This window comes from Pristiophorus japonicus, unplaced genomic scaffold (assembly GCF_044704955.1).
Source record: "Pristiophorus japonicus isolate sPriJap1 unplaced genomic scaffold, sPriJap1.hap1 HAP1_SCAFFOLD_223, whole genome shotgun sequence".
NCBI classification, from domain to species: domain Eukaryota; kingdom Metazoa; phylum Chordata; class Chondrichthyes; family Pristiophoridae; genus Pristiophorus; species Pristiophorus japonicus.
The window spans coordinates 879,942-902,430 of record NW_027251940.1 but is presented as its reverse complement, the minus strand read 5'-3'; the positions used below and the strand labels follow the sequence as shown (position 1 = coordinate 902,430).

The following is a 22,489-nucleotide window of genomic DNA, read 5'->3' as shown; positions in this document are numbered from 1 at the left end:
CGAACTGGACGGAGAAGGAAGCGCTGCAAAAAGGAGAGCGGTCCTCCTCACGGTCTGCGGGGCACCGGCCTACAGCCTCATGAAGAATCTTCTGGCTCCGGTGAAACCCACAGATAAGTTGTATGTGTACACTGGTTCGGGAGCATCTTAACCCGAGGGAGAGCGTGCTGATGGCGAGGTATCGGTTCTGCACGTGCCAGCGATCTGAAGGTCAGGAAGTGGCGAGCTACGTCGCCGAGCTAAGGCGACTTGCAGGACAATGTGAGTTTGATGGCTACCTGGAGCAGATGCTCAGAGGCTTTTTTGTACTGGGCATTGGCCACGAGACCATCCTACGAAAACATTTGACTGTAGAGACTCCGACCCTCAGTAAGGCCATTGCGATAGCGCAGGCGTTTATGTCCACCAGTGATAACACCAAACAAATCTCTCAGCACACAAGTGCTAGCAATGTTCATAAATTAACTGGAACTGTGTTTGCGAGCAGAAATGTACAGGGCAGAAACCACGAGTCTGCAACTGCCAGCAGGCCTCAGGTGACCCAGATGACTCAGAGTCCGCAACATGGGATGAATGCAAGGCAATTCACACCTTGTTGGCGTTGTGGAGGCTTCCATTCAGCCTATGCATGCCGCTTCAAAGGGTATGTTTGCAAGAGCTGTGGAACAATGGGGCACCTCCAACGAGCTTGCAGACAAGCTGCAAGCTCTCCAAAACCTGGCAGAGGGAGATGGTCCATGGTGGATCAAAGCAATTTCGAGCCTCAGCGAGAGGAGGCAGATGCTGAAGTACATGGGGTGCACACATTTTCAACGAAATGTCCACCTATAATGCTAAACATAAAATTGAATGCCTTACCCGTAGCCATGGAATTGGACACTGGCGCTAGCCAATCCATCACGAGTAAAAAGATGTTTCAGAGACTGTGGTGCAACAAGGCATTCAGACCAGCCCTGAGCACCATCCACACGAAACTGAGAACGTACACCAAAGAGCTTATCACTGTCCTGGGCAGCGCCATGGTCAAGGTCACCTACGAGGGCACGGTGCACTAACTGCCACTCTGGATTGTCCGGGGCAATGGCCCCACACTGCTTGGAAGGAGCTGGCTGGGCAAAATCCGCTGGAACCTGGATGACATCCGAGCGCTATCACATGTCGATGAGGCCTCATGTACCCAGGTTCTTAACAAATTTCCTTCCCTTTTTGAGCCAGGCATTGGAAACTTTTCCGGGGCGAAGGTGCGGATCCACTTGGTCCCAGAGGCACGACCCATTCACCACAAGGCGCGAGTGGTACCTCACACGCAGGAGAGAGTGGAAATCGAGATGGACAGGCTGCAACGCGAGGGCATCATCTCCCCAGTGGAATTCAGCGAGTGGGCCAGCCCGATTGTTCCTGTACTCAAAAGTGATGGCACGGTCAGGATTTGCGGCGATTATAAAGTAACTATTAATCATTTCTCGCTACAGGACCAATACCCGCTACCTAAGGCAGACGACCTATTTGCAACGCTGGCAGGAGGCAAGACATTCACCAAGCTCGACCTGACTTCGGCCTACATGACGCAGGAGCTGGAGGAGTCTTCGAAGGGCCTCACCTGCATCAATATGCACAAGGGACTGTTCATCTACAACAGATGCCCGTTTGGAATTCGGTCGGCTGCAGCGATCTTCCAGAGAAACATGGAGAGCCGACTCAAGTCGGTACCATGTATGGTGGTTTTTCAGGACGACATATTGGTCACGGGTCGGGACACCGTCGAGCACCTACAAAACCTGGAGGAGGTCCTCCAGCCACTGGATCGCGGAGGGCTGCGGCTGAAGAGGTCGAAATGCCTCTTCATGGAGTTTTTGGGGAGAAAGATCGCAGCGGACGGCATTCGGCCCACAGATGCCAAGACAGAGGCTATCAGGAACGCGCCCAGGCTACAGAACATTCCTGGGACTCCTCAGCTATTTCGGTAACTTCCTACCGGGGTTAAGCACCCTCTTAGAGCCCCTACATGTGTTATTGCGTAAAGGTGAGAGAACTGGGTATGGGAAAAAAAACAAGTAATTGCTTTTGAGAAAGCCAGAAACAGTTTATGCTCCAACAAGCTGCTTGTGTTGTATAACCCGTGTAAAAGACTTGTGCTAGCATGTGATGCGTCGTCGTACGGAGTCGGGTGTGTATTACAACAAGCTAACGTTGCGGGGAAGTTGCAACCTGTCGCCTATGCTTCCAGGAGCTTGTCTAAGGCCGAGAGGGCCGACAGCATGATTGAGAAAGAGGCATTAGCGTGTGTGTTCGGTGTAAAGAAAATGCATCAGTACCTGTTTGGCCTCAAATTTGAGCTGGAAACCGATCACAAGCCCCTCATATCCCTGTTAGCTGAAAACAAGGGGATAAATACTAATGCCTCAGCCCGCATACAAAGATGGGCACTCGTGCTAGCAGAGTATAACTATACCATCCGCCACAGGCCAGGCACCGAGAACTGTGCGGATGCTCTCAGTCGGCTACCATTGCCCACCACAGGGGGTGGAAATGGCGCAGCCTGCAAACTTGTTGATGGTGGCGCAGTCCGCAGACTTGTTGATGGTCATGGAAGTGTTTGAAAATGATAAATCATCTGTCACGGCCCGCCAGATTAGGACTTGGACCAGCCAAGATCCTCTGCTGTCCCTAGAAAAAAATGGAGTACTGCATGGGAGCTGGTCCAGCATCCCCGCTGAAATGCAAGAGCTAATCAAGCCATTCCCGCCTGTCCCGAGTACTGCTCAACGACCGCACGAGGCCCCTATCACTCACAGGGGTGCCCCCGGCTGAGCTACTCATGAAAAGGGCACCTAAAACCAGACTCTCGCTGGTTCACCCCAACCTGCATGATCAGGTAGAGAGCAGGCGGCAGCAACAAAATGTAAACGATGGTCGCGCCACTGTGTCACGGGAAATTGATCTGAATCACCCTGTGTATGTGCTAAACTATGGACATGGTCCCAAGTGGATCGCGGGCACGGTGATAGCTAAAGAAAGGAGTAGGGTGTTTGTAGTCAAACTAGACAATGGACAAATTTGCAGAAAGCACCTGGACCAAACGAGGCTGTGGTTCACAGACTGCCCTGAACAACCCACAGCAGACACCACCTTTATTGAGCCCACAACACACACCCAAAGGACCAACGACACCACCCCGGACCAGGAAATCGAACCCATCATGCCCAACAGCCCAGCAAGGCCAGGCTCACCCAGCAGCCCTGCAGGGCCAGCAACACGCCAGCCCAGCGAGGGCACAGCCAACACACCAGAACAGACATTTGTACCGAGGCGGTCCACCAGGGAAAGAAAGGCTCCCGACCGCCTCACCTTGTAAATAGTTTTCACTTTGACTTTGAGGGGGAGTGATGTTGTGTATCTGTAAAGATTAGTGGGAAAGCGGGTTGTGTAGAGGACACAGAGAGGCTGAAAAGAGATTTAGATAGGTTAAGCGAATGGGCTAAGGTTTGGCAGATGGAATACACTGTCGGAAAGTATGAGGTCATCCACCTTGGGGAAAAAAAACAGTAAAAGGGAATATTATTTGAATGGGGAGAAATTGGAACATGCTGAGGTGCAGAGGGACCTGGGGGTCCTTGTGCATGAATCCCAAAAAGTTAGTTTTCAGGTGCAGCAGGTAATCAGGAAGGCGAATGCAATGTTGGCCTTCATTGCGAGAGGGATGGAGTACAAAAGCAGGGAGGTCCTGCTGCAACTGTACAGGGTATTGGTGAGGCTGCACCTGGAGTACTGCGTGCAGTTTTGGTCACCTTACTTAAGGAAGGATATACTAGCTTTGGAGGGGGTACAGAGACGATTCACGAGGCTGATTCCGGAGATGAGGGGGTTACCTTATGATGATGGATTGAGTAGACTGGGTCTTTACTCGTTGGGAGTTCAGAAGGATGAGGGGTGATCTTATAGAAACATTTAAAATAATGAAAGGGATAGACAAGATAGAGGCGGAGAGGTTGTTTCCACTGGTTGGGGAAACTAGAACTAGGGGGCACAGCCTCAAAATACGGGGGGAGCCAATTTAAAACCGAGTTGAGAAGGAATTTCTTCTCCCAGAGGGTTGTGAATCTGTGGAATTCTCTGCCCAAGGAAGCAGTTGAGGCTAGCTCATTGAATATATTCAAGTCACAGATAGATAGATTTTTAACCAATAAGGGAATTAAGGGTTACGGGGAGCGGGCGGGTAAGTGGAGCTGAGTCCACGGCCAGATCAGCCATGATCTTGTTGAATGGCGGAGCAGGCTCGAGGGGCTAGATGGCCTACTCCTGTTCCTAATTCTTATGTTTCTTATGTAAAGCATGCACTCCCATGTTCCGCCACCAGGGAGCGCATCCCCTGAAGTCCCAAGGGATCCCAGCATCCCTTGGGAGCACTGTATATAAGCCGGCCCCTAAGGCCTGTTCCTCACTCTGGAGTGTCTTAATAAAGACTGAGGTCACTGTTACTTTAACTTCCCTGTGTGCAGCCTCATCTGTGTTAGGAACACAACAGTTTCAATGAAGGACCTGATATTCCAGCTCCCGAACTACATCCTGAAGGTGCCTGTGGGTGGATTTTTTTAACGTGGGGTTGGCCGTTGTACACCAGCCACCACGCGGACTTGACAGAGCTCGGTCTTGGTCCAGTGGCAAGGGTTGACCAGGACGACTGGAGACCAGCTCTGACGCATGGACTTAGTGCGCGCACACATATCGCACAGTGTGGGCTGGGCCCGCGCGGCCCCTGGGCCTTCGCCTCTTCGGGGTCCCGAACTCGCGCCTCTCCTGGGCCCCGATCACGTCGCTCTACAATCTCTCGCAGCTCCTTCGCCCATACCTCAACGCTCCTGCTGTTCCTGCCCACGCTCCAATCAGCATAACCCTCTATTCCCTACTCCCTCATATGCGTGTCAAGCCTCCTCTTAAATGTATCTGTAATACTCGCTTCAACCACTCCCTGCGGTAGTGAGTTCCACATTCTCACCTCTGGGCAGTGCTGCACTCCCTCAGTACCGCCCCTCCGACAGTGCGGGGCTCCCTCAGTACTGCCCCTCCGACAGTGCGGCACTCCCTCAGTACTGCCCCTCCGACAGTGCGGCGCTCCCTCAGTACCGCCCCTCCGACAGTGCGGCGCTCCCTCAGTACTGCCCCTCCGACAGTGCGGCGCTCCCTCAGTACCGCCCCTCCGACAGTGCGGCGCTCCCTCAGTACCGCCCCTCCGACAGTGCGGCGCTCCCTCAGTACTGCCCCTCCGACAGTGCGGCGCTCCCTCAGTACTGCCCCTCCGACAGTGCGGCTCTCCCTCAGTACCGCCCCTCCGACAGTGCGGCTCTCCCTCAGTACCGCCCCTCCGACAGTGCGGCGCTCCCTCAGTACCGCCCCTCCGACAGTGCGGCGCTCCCTCAGTACCGCCCCTCCGACAGTGCGGCGCTCCCTCAGTACCGCCCCTCCGACAGTGCGGCGCTCCCTCAGTACCGCCCCTCCGACAGTGCGGCGCTCCCTCAGTACCGCCCCTCCGACAGTGCGGCGCTCCCTCAGTACTGCCCCTCCGACAGTGCGGCTCTCCCTCAGTACTGCCCCTCCGACAGTGCGGCGCTCCCTCAGTACTGCCCCTCCGACAGTGCGGCACTCCCTCAGTACTGCCCCTCCGACAGTGCGGCACTCCCTCAGTACCGCCCCTCCGACAGTGCGGCGCTCCCTCAGTACCGCCCCTCCGACAGTGCGGCGCTCCCTCAGTACCGCCCCTCCGACAGTGCGGGGCTCCCTCGGTACTGCCCCTCTGGCAGTGCGGTGCTCGTCAACTTTAGTCCGGGGCTGGGAGCGCTCCATGAGACCTTGGGAGGAGGAGAAAAAAAACGGAGCAAGACTTCGCTGCTTTTATACTCCATCCTCTTTGCAAGATTCCATTGGCCTTCCTGATCACTTGCTGTACCTGCATACTATCCTTTTGTGTTTCATGCACAAGTAACCCCCAGGTCCCGCTGTACTGCGGCACTTTGCAATTTTTCTCCATTTAAATAAAAATTTGCACTTTGATTTTTTCTGCCAAGGTGCATGACCTCACACTTTCCAACATTATACCCCATCTGTCAAATTTTTGCCCACTCACTTAGCCTGTCTATGTCCTTTTGCAGATTTTTTATGTCCTCCTCACACATTGCTTTTCCTGCCAACTTTGTATCGTCAGCAAACTTGGCTACGTTACACTCGGTCCCTTCTTCCAAGTGGTTGATTTCGATAAATAGTTGGGGTCCCAGCACTGATCCCTGCGGCACCCCACTAGTTACTGATTGACAACCAGAGAATGAACCATTTATCCCGACTCTCTGCTTTCTGTTTGTCAGCCAATCTTCCGTGCCGGCCGACCAAGAGCTACCCAGCCTAATCCCACTTTCCAGCTCTGGGTCCGTAGCCCTGTAGGTTACGGCACTTCAAGTGCACATCCAAGTACTTTTTAAATGTGGTGAGGGTTTCTGCCTCTACCACCCTTTCAGGCCGTGAGTTCCAGACCCCCACCACCCTCTGGGTGAAGACATTTCCCCTCAAATCCCCTCTAAACCTCCCTCCAATTACTTTAAATCTATGCCCCCCTGGTTATTGACCCCTCTACTAAGGGGAAATAGGTCCTTCCTATCCACTCTATCCAGGCCCCTCATAATTTTATACACCTCGATTAAATCTCCCCTCAGCCTCCTCTGTTCCAGGGAAAACAACCCCAGCCTATCCAATCTTTCCTCATCGCTAAAATGCTCCAGTCCCAGCAACATCCTGGTAAATCTCCTCTGCACCCTCTCCAGTGCAATCACATCCTTCCTGTAATGTGGTGACCAGAACTGCACGCAGTACTCCAGCTGTGGCCTAACCAGTGTTGTATACAGTTCAAGCATAACCTCCCTGCTCTTGTATTCTATGCCTTGGCTAATAAAGGCAAGCATTCCGTATACCTTCTTAATCACCTTATCCACCTGGCCTGCTCCCTTCAGGGATCTGTGGACCTGCACTCCAAGGTCCCTCTGTTCCTCCACGCCTCTCGGCATCCTCCCATTTCTTGTGTATTCCCTTGCCTTGTTGTCCCTCCCCCAAATACATTACCTCACACTTTTCCGGATTGAACTGCATTTGCCACTTCTCTGCCCATCTGCCCAGTCCATCGATATCTTCCTGCTGACTTTCCTACTTTAAGACGGATCTCAAAGCCTTGGGAGAGGAGATTTACTCGAATCAGGTCAAGAACATAAGAAATAGGAGCAGGAGTCGGCCATTCGGCCCCTCGAGCCTGCTCCGCCATTTAATAAGATCATGGCTGATCCGATCATGGACTCAGCTCCACTTCCTTGCCCGCCCCCATAATCCCTTGTCTCCCTTATCGTTCAAAAATCTGTCTATCTCCGCCTTAAATATATTCAATGACCCAGCCTCCACAGCTCTCTGGGGCAGAGAATTCCACAGATTCATGACCCTCTGAGAGAAGAAATTCCTCCTCATCTCCATCTTAAATGGGCGGCCCCTTATTCTGAGACTATGCCCCCTAGTTCTAGATTCCCCCACGAGGGGAAACATCCTTTCTACAACTACCATGACCAGCCCCTTCAGAATCTTATATGTTTCAATAAGATCACCTATCATTCTTCTAAACTTCGACTTTCAAAAGGCTTTTGACAAGGTCCCACACAAGAGATTAGTGTGGGATTGGGGGTAATGTATTGACGTGGATAGAGAACTGGTTGGCAGACAGGAAGCAGAGAGTAGGAATAAACGGGTCCTTTTCAGAATGGCAGGCAGTGACTAGTGGGGTACCGCAGGGCTCAGTGCTGGGACCCCAGTTATTTACATACAAACATAGAAACATAGAAAATAGGTGCAGGAGTAGGTCATTAGGCCCTTCGAGCCTGCACCAGCATTTAATAAGATCATGGCTGATCATTCACCTCAGTACCCCTTTCCTGCTTTCTCTCCATACCTCTTGATCCCTTTAGCCGTAAGGGCCATATCTAACTCCCTCTTGAATATATCCAACGAACTGACCTCAACAACTCTCTGCGGTAGAGAATTCCACAGGCTAACAACTCTCTGAGTGAAGAAGTTTCTCCTCATCTCGGTCCGAAATGGCTTACCCCTTATCCTTAGACTGTGACCCCTGGTTCTGGACTTCCCCAACATCGGTAACATTTTTCCTGCATCTACCCTGTCTAGTCTCGGTCCTATGCAATATACATTAATGATTTAGATGAAGGAATCACTTGTAATATCTCCAAGTTTGCAGATGACACTAAGCTGGGTGGCAGTGTGAGCTGTGAGGAGGATGCTAAGAGGCTGCAGGGTGACTTGGACAGGTTAGGTGAGTGGACAGATGCATGGCAGATGCAGTATAATGTGAATAAGTGTAAGGTTATCCACTTTAGTGGCAAAAATAGGAAGGCAGTTTATTATCTGAATGGTGACAGATTAGGAAAAGGGGAGGTGCAACGAGACCCGGGTGTCATGGTACATCAGTCATTGAAAGTTGGCATGCAGGTACAGCAGGCGGTGAAGAAGGCAAATGGCATGTTGGCCTTTATAGCGAGAGGATTTGAGCATAGGAGCAGGGAGGTCTTACTGCAGTTGTACAGGGCCTTGGTGAGGCCTCACCTGGAATATTGTGTTCAGTTTTGGTCTCCTAATCTGAGGAAGGACATTCTTGCTATTGAGGGAGTGCAGCGAAGGTTCACCAGACTGATTCCCAGGATAGCAGGACTGACATATGAAGAAAGACTGGGTCGACTAGGCTTATATTCACTGGAATTTAGAAGAATGAGAGGGGATCTCATAGAAACATATAAAATTCTGACGGGATTGGACAGGTTAGATGCAGGAAGAATGTTCCCGATGTTGGAGAAGTCCAGAACCAGAGGTCACAGTTTAAGGATAAGGGGTAAGCCATTTAGGACCGAGATGAGGAGAAACTTCTTCACCCAGAGAATTGTGAACCTGCGGAATTCTCTACCACAGAAAGTTGTTGAGGCCAGTTCGTTAGATATATTGAAGAGGGAGTTAGTTATGGCCCTTATGGCTAAAGGGATCAAGGGGTATGGAGAGAAAGCAGGAAAGGGATACTGAGGTGAATGATCTGCCATGATCATATTGAATGGTGGTGCAGGCTCGAAGGGCCGAATGGCCAACTCCTGCACCTACTTTCGATGTTTCTATGTTAAACTCCAGGGAGTATCGGCCCAATGTACGCAATCTCTGCTCGTAGGACAACCCTCTTATCCCAGGAATGAGGGAATTCAGTGGTGCGGAGAGACTGGTGATGCTGGGGTTGTTCTCCTTAGAGCAGAGAAGGATAACAATTTGATAGACATGTTCAAAATTACAAAGTTATGGTAGAGTAACGAAGGAGAAACATTTACCTGGGGCAGGAGGGTCCGTAACCAGAGGGACACAGATTGAAGATTGTCGGCAAAACATCCAGAGGTTGGAGATGAGGAAAATATATTTTATGCAACAAGATGATGTCTCTCTCTCTCTCTCTCTCTCTCTCTCTCTCTCACTCTCTCTTTCTCTCTCTCTAACAGGGAGCTGCTGTTTTCTGCATCGTTACTGCGACCCGAATCACAGAGAATCAGGTTCAGGGAACCTGTCCAGAGGTGAGTGCAGTCACTATCTGGGAGCTTGCTGTGCGCAATAAGGACACGGACCATCCTCTGGAGACTGAAGCCCCTGTACATCCCTGGCTGGTGTAAAAATAAAATGGGGAAGGTGGCTCAACCGTGGCTAACAAGGGAAATTAGGGAAAGTGTTAAATCCAAGGAAGAGGCATATAAATTGGCCAGAAAAAGCAGCAAACCTGAGGACTGGGAGAAATTTAGAAGTCAGCAGAGGAGGACAAAGGGTTTAATTAGGAGGGGGAAAATAGAGTATGAGAGGAAGCTTGCCGGGAATATAAAAACTGACTGCAAAAGCTTCTATAGATATGTGAAGAGAAAAAGATTAGTGAAGTCAAACGTAGGTCCCTTGCAGTCAGAATCAGGTGAATTTATAATGGGGAACAAAGAAATGGCAGACCAATTGAACAAATACTTTGGTTCTGTCTTCAATAAAGAAGACACAAATAACCTTCCGGATATACTAGGGACCGAGGGTCAAGCGAGAAGGAGGAACTAGTCAGGAAATTGTGTTAGGGAAATTGATGGGATTGAAGGCCGATAAATCCCCAGGGCCTGATAGTCTGCATCCCAGAGTACTTAAGGAAGTGGCCCTTGAAATAGTGGATGCATTGGTGGTCATTTTCCAACAGTCTATAGACTCTGGATCAGTGCCTATGGATTGGAGGGTAGCTACTGTAACCAAACATAAAGATGAATATAGGTCAGCGAGCACAGGGGGTGATAGGTGATCTTGACTTGGTGCGAGTTGGTACACGGGCTGCTGAGTTAAATCTTTGAATTTAAAGTTAAATCTTATATCTCATCATAGGCAGTCACTCGGAATTGAGGAAGACTTGCTTTCACTCTAAACATGAGTCCTTAGGTGACTGAACAGTCCAATACAGGAACCACAGTCCCTGTCACAGGTGGGACAGATAGACGTTGAGGGAAGGGGAGGGTGGGACAGACAGACATTGAGGGAAGGGGAGGGTGGGACAGGTTTGCTGCACGCTCCTTCCGCTGCCTGCGCTTGGTTTCTGCACGCTCTCGGCGACAAGACTCGAGGTGCTCAGCGCCCTCCCGGATGCACTTCCTCCACTGAGGGCGGACTGGTCTTTGGCCAGGGACTCCCAGGTGTCGGTGGGGATGTTGCACTTTATCAGGGAGGCTTTGGGGGTGTCCCTGTAACGTTTCCTCTGCCCACCTTTGGCTCGTTTGCCGTGAAGGAGTTCCGAGTAGAGCGCTTGCTTTGGGGAGTCTCGTGTCGGGCGATGCGGACAGTGTGGCCCTGCCCAGCGGAGCTGGTTGAGTGTGGTCAGTGCTTCGATGCTGGGGAGGTTGGGCCTGGTCGAGGACGCTAACGTTGGTGCGTCTGTCCTCCCGGGGGATTTGCAGGATCCTGCGGAGACATTGTTGGTGGTATATCTCCAGCGACATGAGGTGTCTACTGTACATGGCCCATGTCTCTGAGCCACACACTGACTGCTCCTGCAGACCCTCGGGCCACATTCGCTGACCACTCCGTGAAGACCCTCGGACATGAAACATCAATGGAGACTGGACCATTTCCAGCTCTTATTGAACCAGGTTTATTTTGGTTTAATTGGGGTTTTTTTATCATTCCAAATTCAGGATCCTGACAACAAAAAGATGAGGTGTCAGTCTGATAAGGACTGCGGGGAAACGAACACTCACCAGGTGGGCAATGGTGAGTCACAATTACTCCAGTTCTCGCTGTCTCCAGGTCTCCCAACCACCAGATGTCCCAACCTCCAGAAGTCCACATCTCCAGATACCCAAATGTACAGATACCCCAATGTCCAGATATCCCAATGTCCAGATATCCCAATATCCAGATACACCAATGTCCAGATATCCCAATGTCCACATATCCCAATGTCCAGATATCACAACGTCCAGATACACCAATGTCCAGATATCCCAATGCACAGATATCCCAATGTTCAGATATCCCAATGTCCAGATATCCCAATGTCCAGATACCCCAATGTCCAGATACGCCAACGTCCAGATATCCCAATGTCCAGATACCCCAATGATCAGATGTCCCAATGTCCAGATATCCCAATGTCCAGATATGCCAATGTCCAGATATCCCCATGTCCAGACATCCCAATGTTCAGATAACCCAATGTCCAGATACACCAATGTCCAGATACCCCAATGTCCAGATATCCCAATGTCCACATATCCCAATGTCCAGATATCACAACGTCCAGATACGCCAATGTCCAGATATCCCAATGCACAGATATCCCAATGTTCAGATATCCCAATGTCCAGATATCCCAATGTCCAGATATCCCAATGTCCAGATACCCCAATGTCCAGATATCCCAATGTCCAGATATCCCAACGTCCAGATATCCCAAAGTCCAGATACTCCAATGTACAGATATCCCAATGTCCAGATGCCCCAATGTCCAGATATCCCAATGTCCCAAATTACCAATGTCCAGATATCCCAATGTCCAGATAAACCAATGTCCAGATATCACAATGTCCAGATAACCCAATGTCCAGATATCCCAATGACCCGATATACCAATGTCCAGATATCCCAATGTCCAGACATCCCAATGTCCAGATATTACAATGTCGAGACACCTCAATGTCCAGATATACCAATGTCCAGATATCACAATGTCCAGATATCCCAATGCCCAGATATCACAATGTCCAGATAAACAAATGTCCAGATATCCCAATGCACAGATATCCCAATGTCCAGATATCCCAGTGTCCAGATATCCCAATGTCCAGATATCCCAGTGTCCAGATATCCCAATGCCCAGATATCACAATGTCCAGATATCCCAATGTCCAGATACTCCAATGACCAGATATCCCAATGCCCAGGTATCACAATGTCCAGATATCCTAATGTCCAGATATACCAATGCCCAGATACCCCAAAGTCCAGATATCCCAATGTCCAGATATCCCAATGTCCAGTTATCACAATGATCAGATACCCCAATGTCCAGATATCCCAATGCCCAGATATCACAATGTCCAGATACTCAAATGTCCAGATAGCCTAATGCATAGATATCCCAAAGTCCAGATATCCCAAAGTCCAGATATCCCAATGCACAGATATGCCAATGTCCAGATATTCCAAAGTCCAGATATCCTAATGCCCAGATATCTCAACGTCCAGATATGCCAATGTCCAGCTACTCCAATGTCCAGATATCCCAATGTCCGGACAGACCAACGGCCAGATATCTCAATGGACAGATATCCAAATGGCCAGATATCCCAATGCCCAGATAACCAATGTCCAGACATACCAATGCCCAGATATCCCAATGTCCAGCTACACCAATGTCCAGACATCCCAATGCACAGATACCCCAATGCCCAGATATCCCAATGTCCAGATATCCCAATGACCAGATATCTCAAAGTCCAGATATCTCAATGCCCAGATATCCCAATGTCCAGATATCGCAATGACCAGATACCCCAATGTCCAGATATTCCAATGTCCAGATATCCCAATGACCAGATATCCCAATGCCCAGATATCCCAATGCCCAGATATCCCAATGTCCAGATATCCCAATGAACAGATATCCCAATGTTCAGATACACCAATGTCAAGATACGCCAATGTCCAGATATCCCAATGTCCTGATATCCCAATGTCCAGATATCCCAATGCCCAGATATCCCAATGTCCAGATATCCCAATACCCAGATACCCCAATGTCCAGATATCCCAATGCACAGATACCCCATTGTCCAGATATCCCAATGTCCAGATATCCCAATGTCCAGATATTCCAATGCCCAGATATCCCAATGTCCAGATACCCCAAAGTCCAGATATCCCAATGCCCAGATATTCCAATGTCCTGATATCCCAATGCCAAGATATTCCAATGTCCAGATATCCCAATGTCCAGATATCCCAATGTCCAGATACACCAATGTCCAGATTTCCCAATGTCCAGATATCTCAATGTCCAGATATCCCAATGCTCAGATATCCCAATGTCCAGATGCCCCAATGCCCAGATATCCCAATGTCCAGATATCCCAATGACCAGATATCCCAATGTCCAGATATCCCAATGGCCAGATATCCCAATGCCCAGATATACCAATCTCCAGATACCCCAATGTCCAGATATCCCAATGTCCAGATATCCCAAAGTCCAGATACCCCAATGTCCATATACCCCAATGTCCAGATATACCAATTTCCAGATATCCCAATGTCCAGATATCCCAATGTCCATATACCCCAATGTCCAGATATCCCAATGTCCAGATACCCCAATGCCCAGATATCCCAATGGCTAGATACCCCAAGACCCATATATCCCAATGTCCAGATACACCAATGTCCAGATATTCCAATGTCCAGATCTCCCAATGTCCACATATTCCAATGCTCAGATATCCCAAGGTCCAGATATCCCAATGTCCAGATACTCCAATGTCCAGATATCCCAATGCCCAGATATCCCAATGTCCAGATATCCCAAAGTCCAGATATCCCAATGTCCAGATATACCAATGTTCAGATACCCCAATGTCCCTATACACCAATGTCCAGATATCCCAATGTCCAGATACACCAATGTCCAGATATCCCAATGTCCACATATCCCAATGTCCACATATCCCAATGCTCAGATACCCAAGGTCCAGATATCCCAATGTCCAGATACTCCAATGTCCAGATATATCAATGCCCAGATATCCCAATGTCCAGATTCCCCAAAGTCCAGATATCCCAATGTGCAGATATCCCAATGTTCAGATACCCCAATGTCCCTATACACCAATGCCCAGATACTCCAATATCCAGATATCCCAATGTCCAGATATCCCAATGCCCAGATATCTCGATGTCCAGATATGCCAATGTCCAGATATCCCAATGTCCAGATATCCCAATGCCCAGATATCCCAATGTCCAGATACCCCAATGTCCAGATATCCCAATGTCCAGATACCCCAATGTCCTAATATCCCAATGCCCAGATATCCCAATGTCCAGATATCCCAATGTCCATATACTCCAATGCCCAGATATCGCAATGTCCAGACACCCGAATGTCCACATACTCCAATATCCAGATACCCCAATGTCCATATACCCAAATGCCCAGATATCCCAATGTCCAGATACCCCAATGTCCAGATATCCCAATGTCCAGATATCCCAATGACCAGATACCCCAAAGTCCAGATATCCCAATGTCCAGATATCCCAATGTCCGGATACCCCAATGTCCCAATAACCCAATGTCTAGATACTCCATGTCCAGATATCCCAAAGTCCAGATATCTCAATGTCCATATATCCCATTGTCCAGATATCACAATGTCCAGATAGCCCAATGTCCAGACATACCAATGACCCGATATCCCAATGCCCAGATATCCCAATGTCCCGATATCCCAATGCCCAGACATCCCAATGTCCCAATATCCCAATGTCCAGATATCCCAATGTCCAGATACCCCAATGTCCAGATATCCCAATGCCCAGACATCCCAATGTCCCGATATCCCAATGTCCAGATACACAAATGTCCAGATACCCCAATGTCCAGATATCCCAATGTCCAGATATTCCAATGTCCAGATATCCCATATGTCCAGACATCCCAATGTTCAGATACCCTAATGTCCAGATACGCGAATGTCCAGATATCCCAATGTCCAGATATCCCATATGTCCAGATACCCCAATGTCCAGATACCCCAATGTCCAGATATCCCAATGTACTGATATCCCAATGCCCAGATATCCCAATGTCCAGATATCCCGTTGTCCAGATATCCCAATACCCAGACATCCCAATGCCCAGATATCCCAATGTCCAGATATCCCAATGTCCAGATCCCCCAATCACGACATATCCCAATGTCCAGATATCCCAATGTCCAGATATCCCAATGTCCCGATATCCCAATGACCAGATATCCCAATGTCCAGAAACACCCATGTCCCAATATTCCAATGTTCCGATATCCCAATGTCCCGATATCCCGATGTCCTGATATCCCAATGCCCAGATATTCCAATGTCCAGATACCCCAATGTCCAGATACCCCAATGCCCAGGTATCCCAATGTCCATACATCCCAATGTCCAGATAACCCATTGTCCAGATATCCCAATGCCCAGATACACCAATGCCCAGATATCCCAATGTCCAGATATCCCAATGTCCAGATATCCCATTGTCCAGATATCCCAAAGCCCAGACAGCCCAATGCCCAGATATCCCAATGTCCAGATATCCCAATGTCCACATACCCCAATCATCACATATCCCAATATCCAGATATCCCAATGTCCCGATATCCCAATGACCAGATATCCCAATGTCCAGAAACACCCATGTCCCAATATCCCAATTTCCCGATATCCCAATGTCCCGATATCCCAATGTCCAGATGTCACAATGCACAGATCCCAAAGTCCAGATATCTCAATGTCCAGATATCTCAATGTCCAGATATTCCAATGCCCAGATATCCCAATGGCTAGATATCCCAATGTCCAGATACCCCAATGTCCAGATATCCCAATGTCCAGACATCCCAAAGTCCCGATATCCCAATGTCCAGATACCCCAATGTCCGGATAGACCAACGTCCAGATATCCCATTGTCCAGATATCCCAATTTCCAGATATCCCAATGTCCTGATATCCCAATGTCCAGATACCCCAATGTCCAGATATCCGAATGTCCAGACATGCCAATTATCAGATATCCCAAAGTTGCGTTATTCCAATGTCCAGATCTCCCAAAGTCCAGATATCCCAATGTCCAGATATCCCAAAGTCCCAATATCCAAATGTCCAGATATCCCAATGTCCAGATACCCCAATGTCCAGATATCCCAATGTCCAGATAACTCAATGACCAGATATCCCAATACCCAGATATCCCATTGTCTCGATATCCCAATGTCCATATACACCAATATCCAGATACTCCAATGTCCAGATATCCCAATGTCCAGATACCGCAATGTCCAGACATCGCAATGTCCAGATACCCCAATGTACTGATATCCCAATGTCCAGATATTCTAATGACCAGATATCCCAAAGTCCCGATATTCCAATGTCCGGATAGACCAATGTCCAGATATCCCAATGTCCAGATATACCAATTCCCAGGTATCGCAATGCCCAGATATCCCAATGTCCAGACATCCCAATGTCCAGATACCCCAATGTCGAGATATCCCAATTTCCCAATATCCCAATGTGCAGATACCCCAATGTCCAGATATCACAATGCCCAGATACCCCAATGTCCAGATATACCAATGTCAAGATATCCCAATGTCCAGATACCCCAATGTCCAGATACACCAATGTCCAGATATCCCAAAGTCCTGATATCCCAATGCCCAGATATCCCAATGTCCAGATATCCCAAAGTCCCGATATCCCAATGTCCCGATATCCCAATGTCCAGATATCCCAATGTCCACATATCCCAAAGTCCCGATATCCCAAAGTCCCGATATCCTAATGTCCAGATATCCAAATGTCCAGAAAACCCAATGTCCATATATACCAAAGTCCCGATATCCCAAAGTAGCGATATCCCAATGTCCAGTACCCCAATGTCCAGATACCCCAATGTCCCGATATGCCAATGTCCAGATATCCCAATGTCCAGATACCGCAATGTCCAGACATCGCAATGTCCAGATACCCCAATGTACTGATATCCCAATGTCCAGATATTCTAATGACCAGATATCCCAAAGTCCCGATATTCCAATGTCCGGATAGACCAATGTCCAGATATCCCAATGTCCAGATATACCAATTCCCAGGTATCGCAAAGTCCAGATATCCCAATATGCAGATATCCCAATGTTCAGATACTCCAATGTCCCTATACACCAATGTCAAGATACTCCAATATCCAGATATACCAATGTCCAGATATCCCAATGCCCAGATATCTCGATGTCCAGATTTGCCAATGTCCAGATATCCCAATGTCCAGATACCCCAATGTCCCAATATCCCAATTCCCAGATATCCCAATGTCCAGATATCCCAATGTCCATATACTCCAATGCCCAGATATCGCAATGTCCAGATACCCCAATGTCCACATACTCCAATATCCATATACCCCAATGTCCATATACCCAAATGCCCAGATATCCCAATGTCCAGATACCCCAATGTCCAGATATCCCAATGTCCAGATATCCCAATGTCCAGATACCCCAAAGTCCAGATATCCCAATGTCCAGATATCCCAATGTCCAGATATCCCAATGCCCAGATATCTCGATGTCCAGATTTGCCAATGTCCAGATATCCCAATGTCCAGATACCCCAATGTCCCAATATCCCAATTCCCAGATATCCCAATGTCCAGATATCCCAATGTCCATATACTCCAATGCCCAGATATCGCAATGTCCAGATACCCCAATGTCCACATACTCCAATATCCATATACCCCAATGTCCATATACCCAAATGCCCAGATATCCCAATGTCCAGATACCCCAATGTCCAGATATCCCAATGTCCAGATATCCCAATGTCCAGATACCCCAAAGTCCAGATATCCCAATGTCCAGATATCCCAATGTTCAGATACCCCAATGTCCCCATACACCAATGTCCAGATACTCCAATATCCAGATATCCCAATGTCCAGATATCCCAATGCCCAGATACCCCGATGTCCAGATATCCCAATGTCCAGATATCCCAATGTCCAGATATCCCAATGCCCACATATCCCAATGTCCAGATACCCCAATGTCCAGATATCCCAATGTCCAGATACCCCAATGTCTTGATATCCCAATGCCCAGATATCCCAATGTCCAGATATCCCAATGCCCATATACTCCAATGCCCAGATATAGCAATGTGTCAGATACCCCAATGTCCACAGACTCCAATATCCAGATACCCCAATGTCCATATACCCAAATGCCCAGATATCCCAATGTCCAGACACCCCAATGTCCAGATATCCCAATGTCCAGATATCCCAATGCCGAAATATCCCAATATCCAGATATCCCAATGTCCGGATACCCCAATGTCCCGATAACCCAATGGCTAGATACTCCAATGTCCAGATAGCCCAATGTCCAGATATCTCAATGTCCATATATCCCATTGTCCAGATATCACAATGTCCAGATACCCCAATGTCCAGACATACCAATGATCCGATATCTCAATGCCCAGACATCCCAATGTCCCGATATCCCAATGCTCAGAAATCCCAATGTCCCAATATCCCAATGTCCAGATATCCCAATGTCCAGATACCCCAATGTCCAGATATTCCAATGCCCAGACATCCCAATGTCCCGATATCCCAATGTCCAGATACACAAATGTCCAGATACCCCAATGTCCAGATATCCCAATGTCCAGATATCCCAATGTCCAGATATCCCATATATCCAGATATCCCATTGTCCAGATATCCCAAAGCCCAGACATCCCAATGCCCAGATATCCCAATGTCCAGATATCCCAATGTCCACATACCCCAATCATCACATATCCCAATATCCAGATATCCCAATGTCCCGATATCCCAATGACCAGATATCCCAATGTCCAGAAACACCCATTTCCCAATATCCCAATTTCCCGATATCCCAATGTCCCGATATCCCAATGTCCAGATGTCACAATGCACAGATCCCAAAGTCCAGATATCTCAATGTCCAGATATCTCAATGTCCAGATATTCCAATGCCCAGATATCCCAATGGCTAGATATCCCAATGTCCAGATACCCCAATGTCCAGATATCCCAATGTCCAGACATCCCAAAGTCCCGATATCCCAATGTCCAGATACCCCAATGTCCGGATAGACCAACGTCCAGATATCCCATTGTCCAGATATCCCAATTTCCAGGTATCGCAATGTCCAGATATCCCAATGTCCAGATATCCCAATGTCCTGATACCCCAATGTCCAGACATCCCAATGTTCAGATACGCCAATGTCCAGATAACCCAATGTCCTGATATCCCAATGTCCAGATACCCCAATGTCCAGATATCCGAATGTCCAGACATGCCAATTATCAGATATCCCAAAGTTGCGTTATTCCAATGTCCAGATCTCCCAAAGTCCAGATATCCCAATGTCCAGATATCCCAAAGTCCCAATATCCAAATGTCCAGATATCCCAATGTCCAGATACCCCAATGTCCAGATATCCCAATGTCCAGATACCTCAATGACCAGATATCCCAATACCCAGATATCCCATTGTCTCGATATCCCAATGTCCATATACACCAATATCCAGATACTCCAATGTTCAGATATCCCAATATCCAGATATCCCAATGCCCAGATACCCCAATGTCCAGATATCCCAATGTCCAGATATCCCAATGTCCAGATACCCCAATGTCCAGATATACCAATGTCAAGATATCCCAATGTCCAGATACCCCAATGTCCACATACACCAATGTCCAGATATCCCAATGCCCAGATATCGCAATGTCCAGATGTCACAATGCCCAGATATCCCAATGTCCGGATACCCCAATGTCCCGATAACCCAATGGCTAGATACTCCAATGTCCAGATAGCCCAATGTCCAGATATCTCAATGTCCATATATCCCATTGTCCAGATATCACAATGTCCAGATACCCCAATGTCCAGACATACCAATGATCCGATATCTCAATGCCCAGACATCCCAATGTCCCGATATCCCAATGCCCAGAAATCCCAATGTCCCAATATCCCAATGTCCAGATATCCCAATGTCCAGATACCCCAATGTCCAGATATTCCAATGCCCAGACATCCCAATGTCCCGATATCCCAATGTCCAGATACACAAATGTCCAGATACCCCAATGTCCAGATATCCCAATGTCCAGATATCCCAATGTCCAGATATCCCATATATCCAGATATCCCATTGTCCAGATATCCCAAAGCCCAGACATCCCAATGCCCAGATATCCCAATGTCCAGATATCCCAATGTCCACATACCCCAATCATCACATATCCCAATATCCAGATATCCCAATGTCCCGATATCCCAATGACCAGATATCCCAATGTCCAGAAACACCCATGTCCCAATATCCCAATTTCCCGATATCCCAATGTCCCGATATCCCAATGTCCAGATGTCACAATGCACAGATCCCAAAGTCCAGATATCTCAATGTCCAGATATCTCAATGTCCAGATATTCCAATGCCCAGATATCCCAATGGCTAGATATCCCAATGTCCAGATACCCCAATGTCCAGATATCCCAATGTCCAGACATCCCAAAGTCCCGATATCCCAATGTCCAGATACCCCAATGTCCGGATAGACCAACGTCCAGATATCCCATTGTCCAGATATCCCAATTTCCAGGTATCGCAATGTCCAGATATCCCAATGTCCAGATATCCCAATGTCCTGATACCCCAATGTGCAGACATCCCAATGTTCAGATACGCCAATGTCCAGATAACGCAATGTCCTGATATCCCAATGTCCAGATACCCCAATGTCCAGATATCCGAATGTCCAGACATGCCAATTATCAGATATCCCAAAGTTGCGTTATTCCAATGTCCAGATCTCCCAAAGTCCAGATATCCCAATGTCCAGATATCCCAAAGTCCCAATATCCAAATGTCCAGATATCCCAATGTCCAGATACCCCAATGTCCAGATACCCCAATGTCCAGATATCCCAATGTCCAGATACCTCAATGACCAGATATCCCAATACCCAGATATCCCATTGTCTCGATATCCCAATGTCCATATACACCAATATCCAGATACTCCAATGTCCAGATATCCCAATGTCCAGATATCCCAATGCCCAGATAACCCAATGTCCAGATATCCCAATGTCCAGATATCCCAATGTCCAGATACCCCAATGTCCAGATATACCAATGTCAAGATATCCCAATGTCCAGATACCCCAATGTCCAGATACACCAATGTCCAGATATCCCAAAGTCCTGATATCCCAATGCCCAGATATCCCAATGTCCAGATATCCCAAAGTCCCGATATCCCAATGTCCCGATATCCCAATGTCCAGATATCCCAATGTCCACATATCCCAAAGTCCCGATATCCCAATGTCCCGATATCCTAATGTCCAGATATCCAAATGTCCAGAAAACCCAATGTCCATATATACCAAAGTCCAGATATCCCAAAGTCCCGATATCCCAATGTCCAGTACCCCAATGTCCAGATAACCCAATGTCCCGATATGCCAATGTCCAGATATCCCAATGTCCAGATACCGCAATGTCGAGATATCCCAATGTCCAGATACCCCAATGTACTGATATCCCAATGTCCAGATATTCTAATGACCAGATATTCCAAAGTCCCGATATTCCAATGTCCGGATAGACCAATGTCCAGATATCCCAATGTCCAGATATACCAATTCCCAGGTATCGCAATGCCCAGATATCCCAATGTCCAGACATCCCAATGTCCAGATACCCCAATGTACTGGTATCCCAATGTCCAGATATTCCAATGACCAGATATCCCAATGTCGAGATATCCCAATTTCCCGATATCCCAATGTGCAGATACCCCAATGTCCAGATACCCCAATGTCCAGATATACCAATGCCCAGGTATTCCAATGTCCAGGCATCCAAATGTCAAGATAAGCCATTGTCCAGATATCCCAATGCCCAGATACACCAATGCCCAGATATCCCAATGTCCAGATTCCCCAAAGTACAGATATCCCAATGTCCAGATACCCCAATGTCCAGATATCGCAATTGTCAGATATCCCAATGTCCAGATATCCTAA

General features: G+C 48.1%; 1 protein-coding gene across 1 annotated transcript in view; it reads left to right on the top strand.

Annotated features, from left to right (window-relative positions):
* The window catches only part of p2rx3b (purinergic receptor P2X, ligand-gated ion channel, 3b), a 161,668-nt gene that overhangs the window by 25,467 nt on the left and 113,712 nt on the right, over nt 1-22,489 (top strand). The window contains exons 3-4 of the mRNA XM_070871190.1: nt 9,567-9,638; nt 11,271-11,346. Of these exons, the coding sequence (XP_070727291.1) occupies nt 9,567-9,638; nt 11,271-11,346 (148 nt within the window). The remainder of the gene's footprint in view (nt 1-9,566; nt 9,639-11,270; nt 11,347-22,489) is intronic.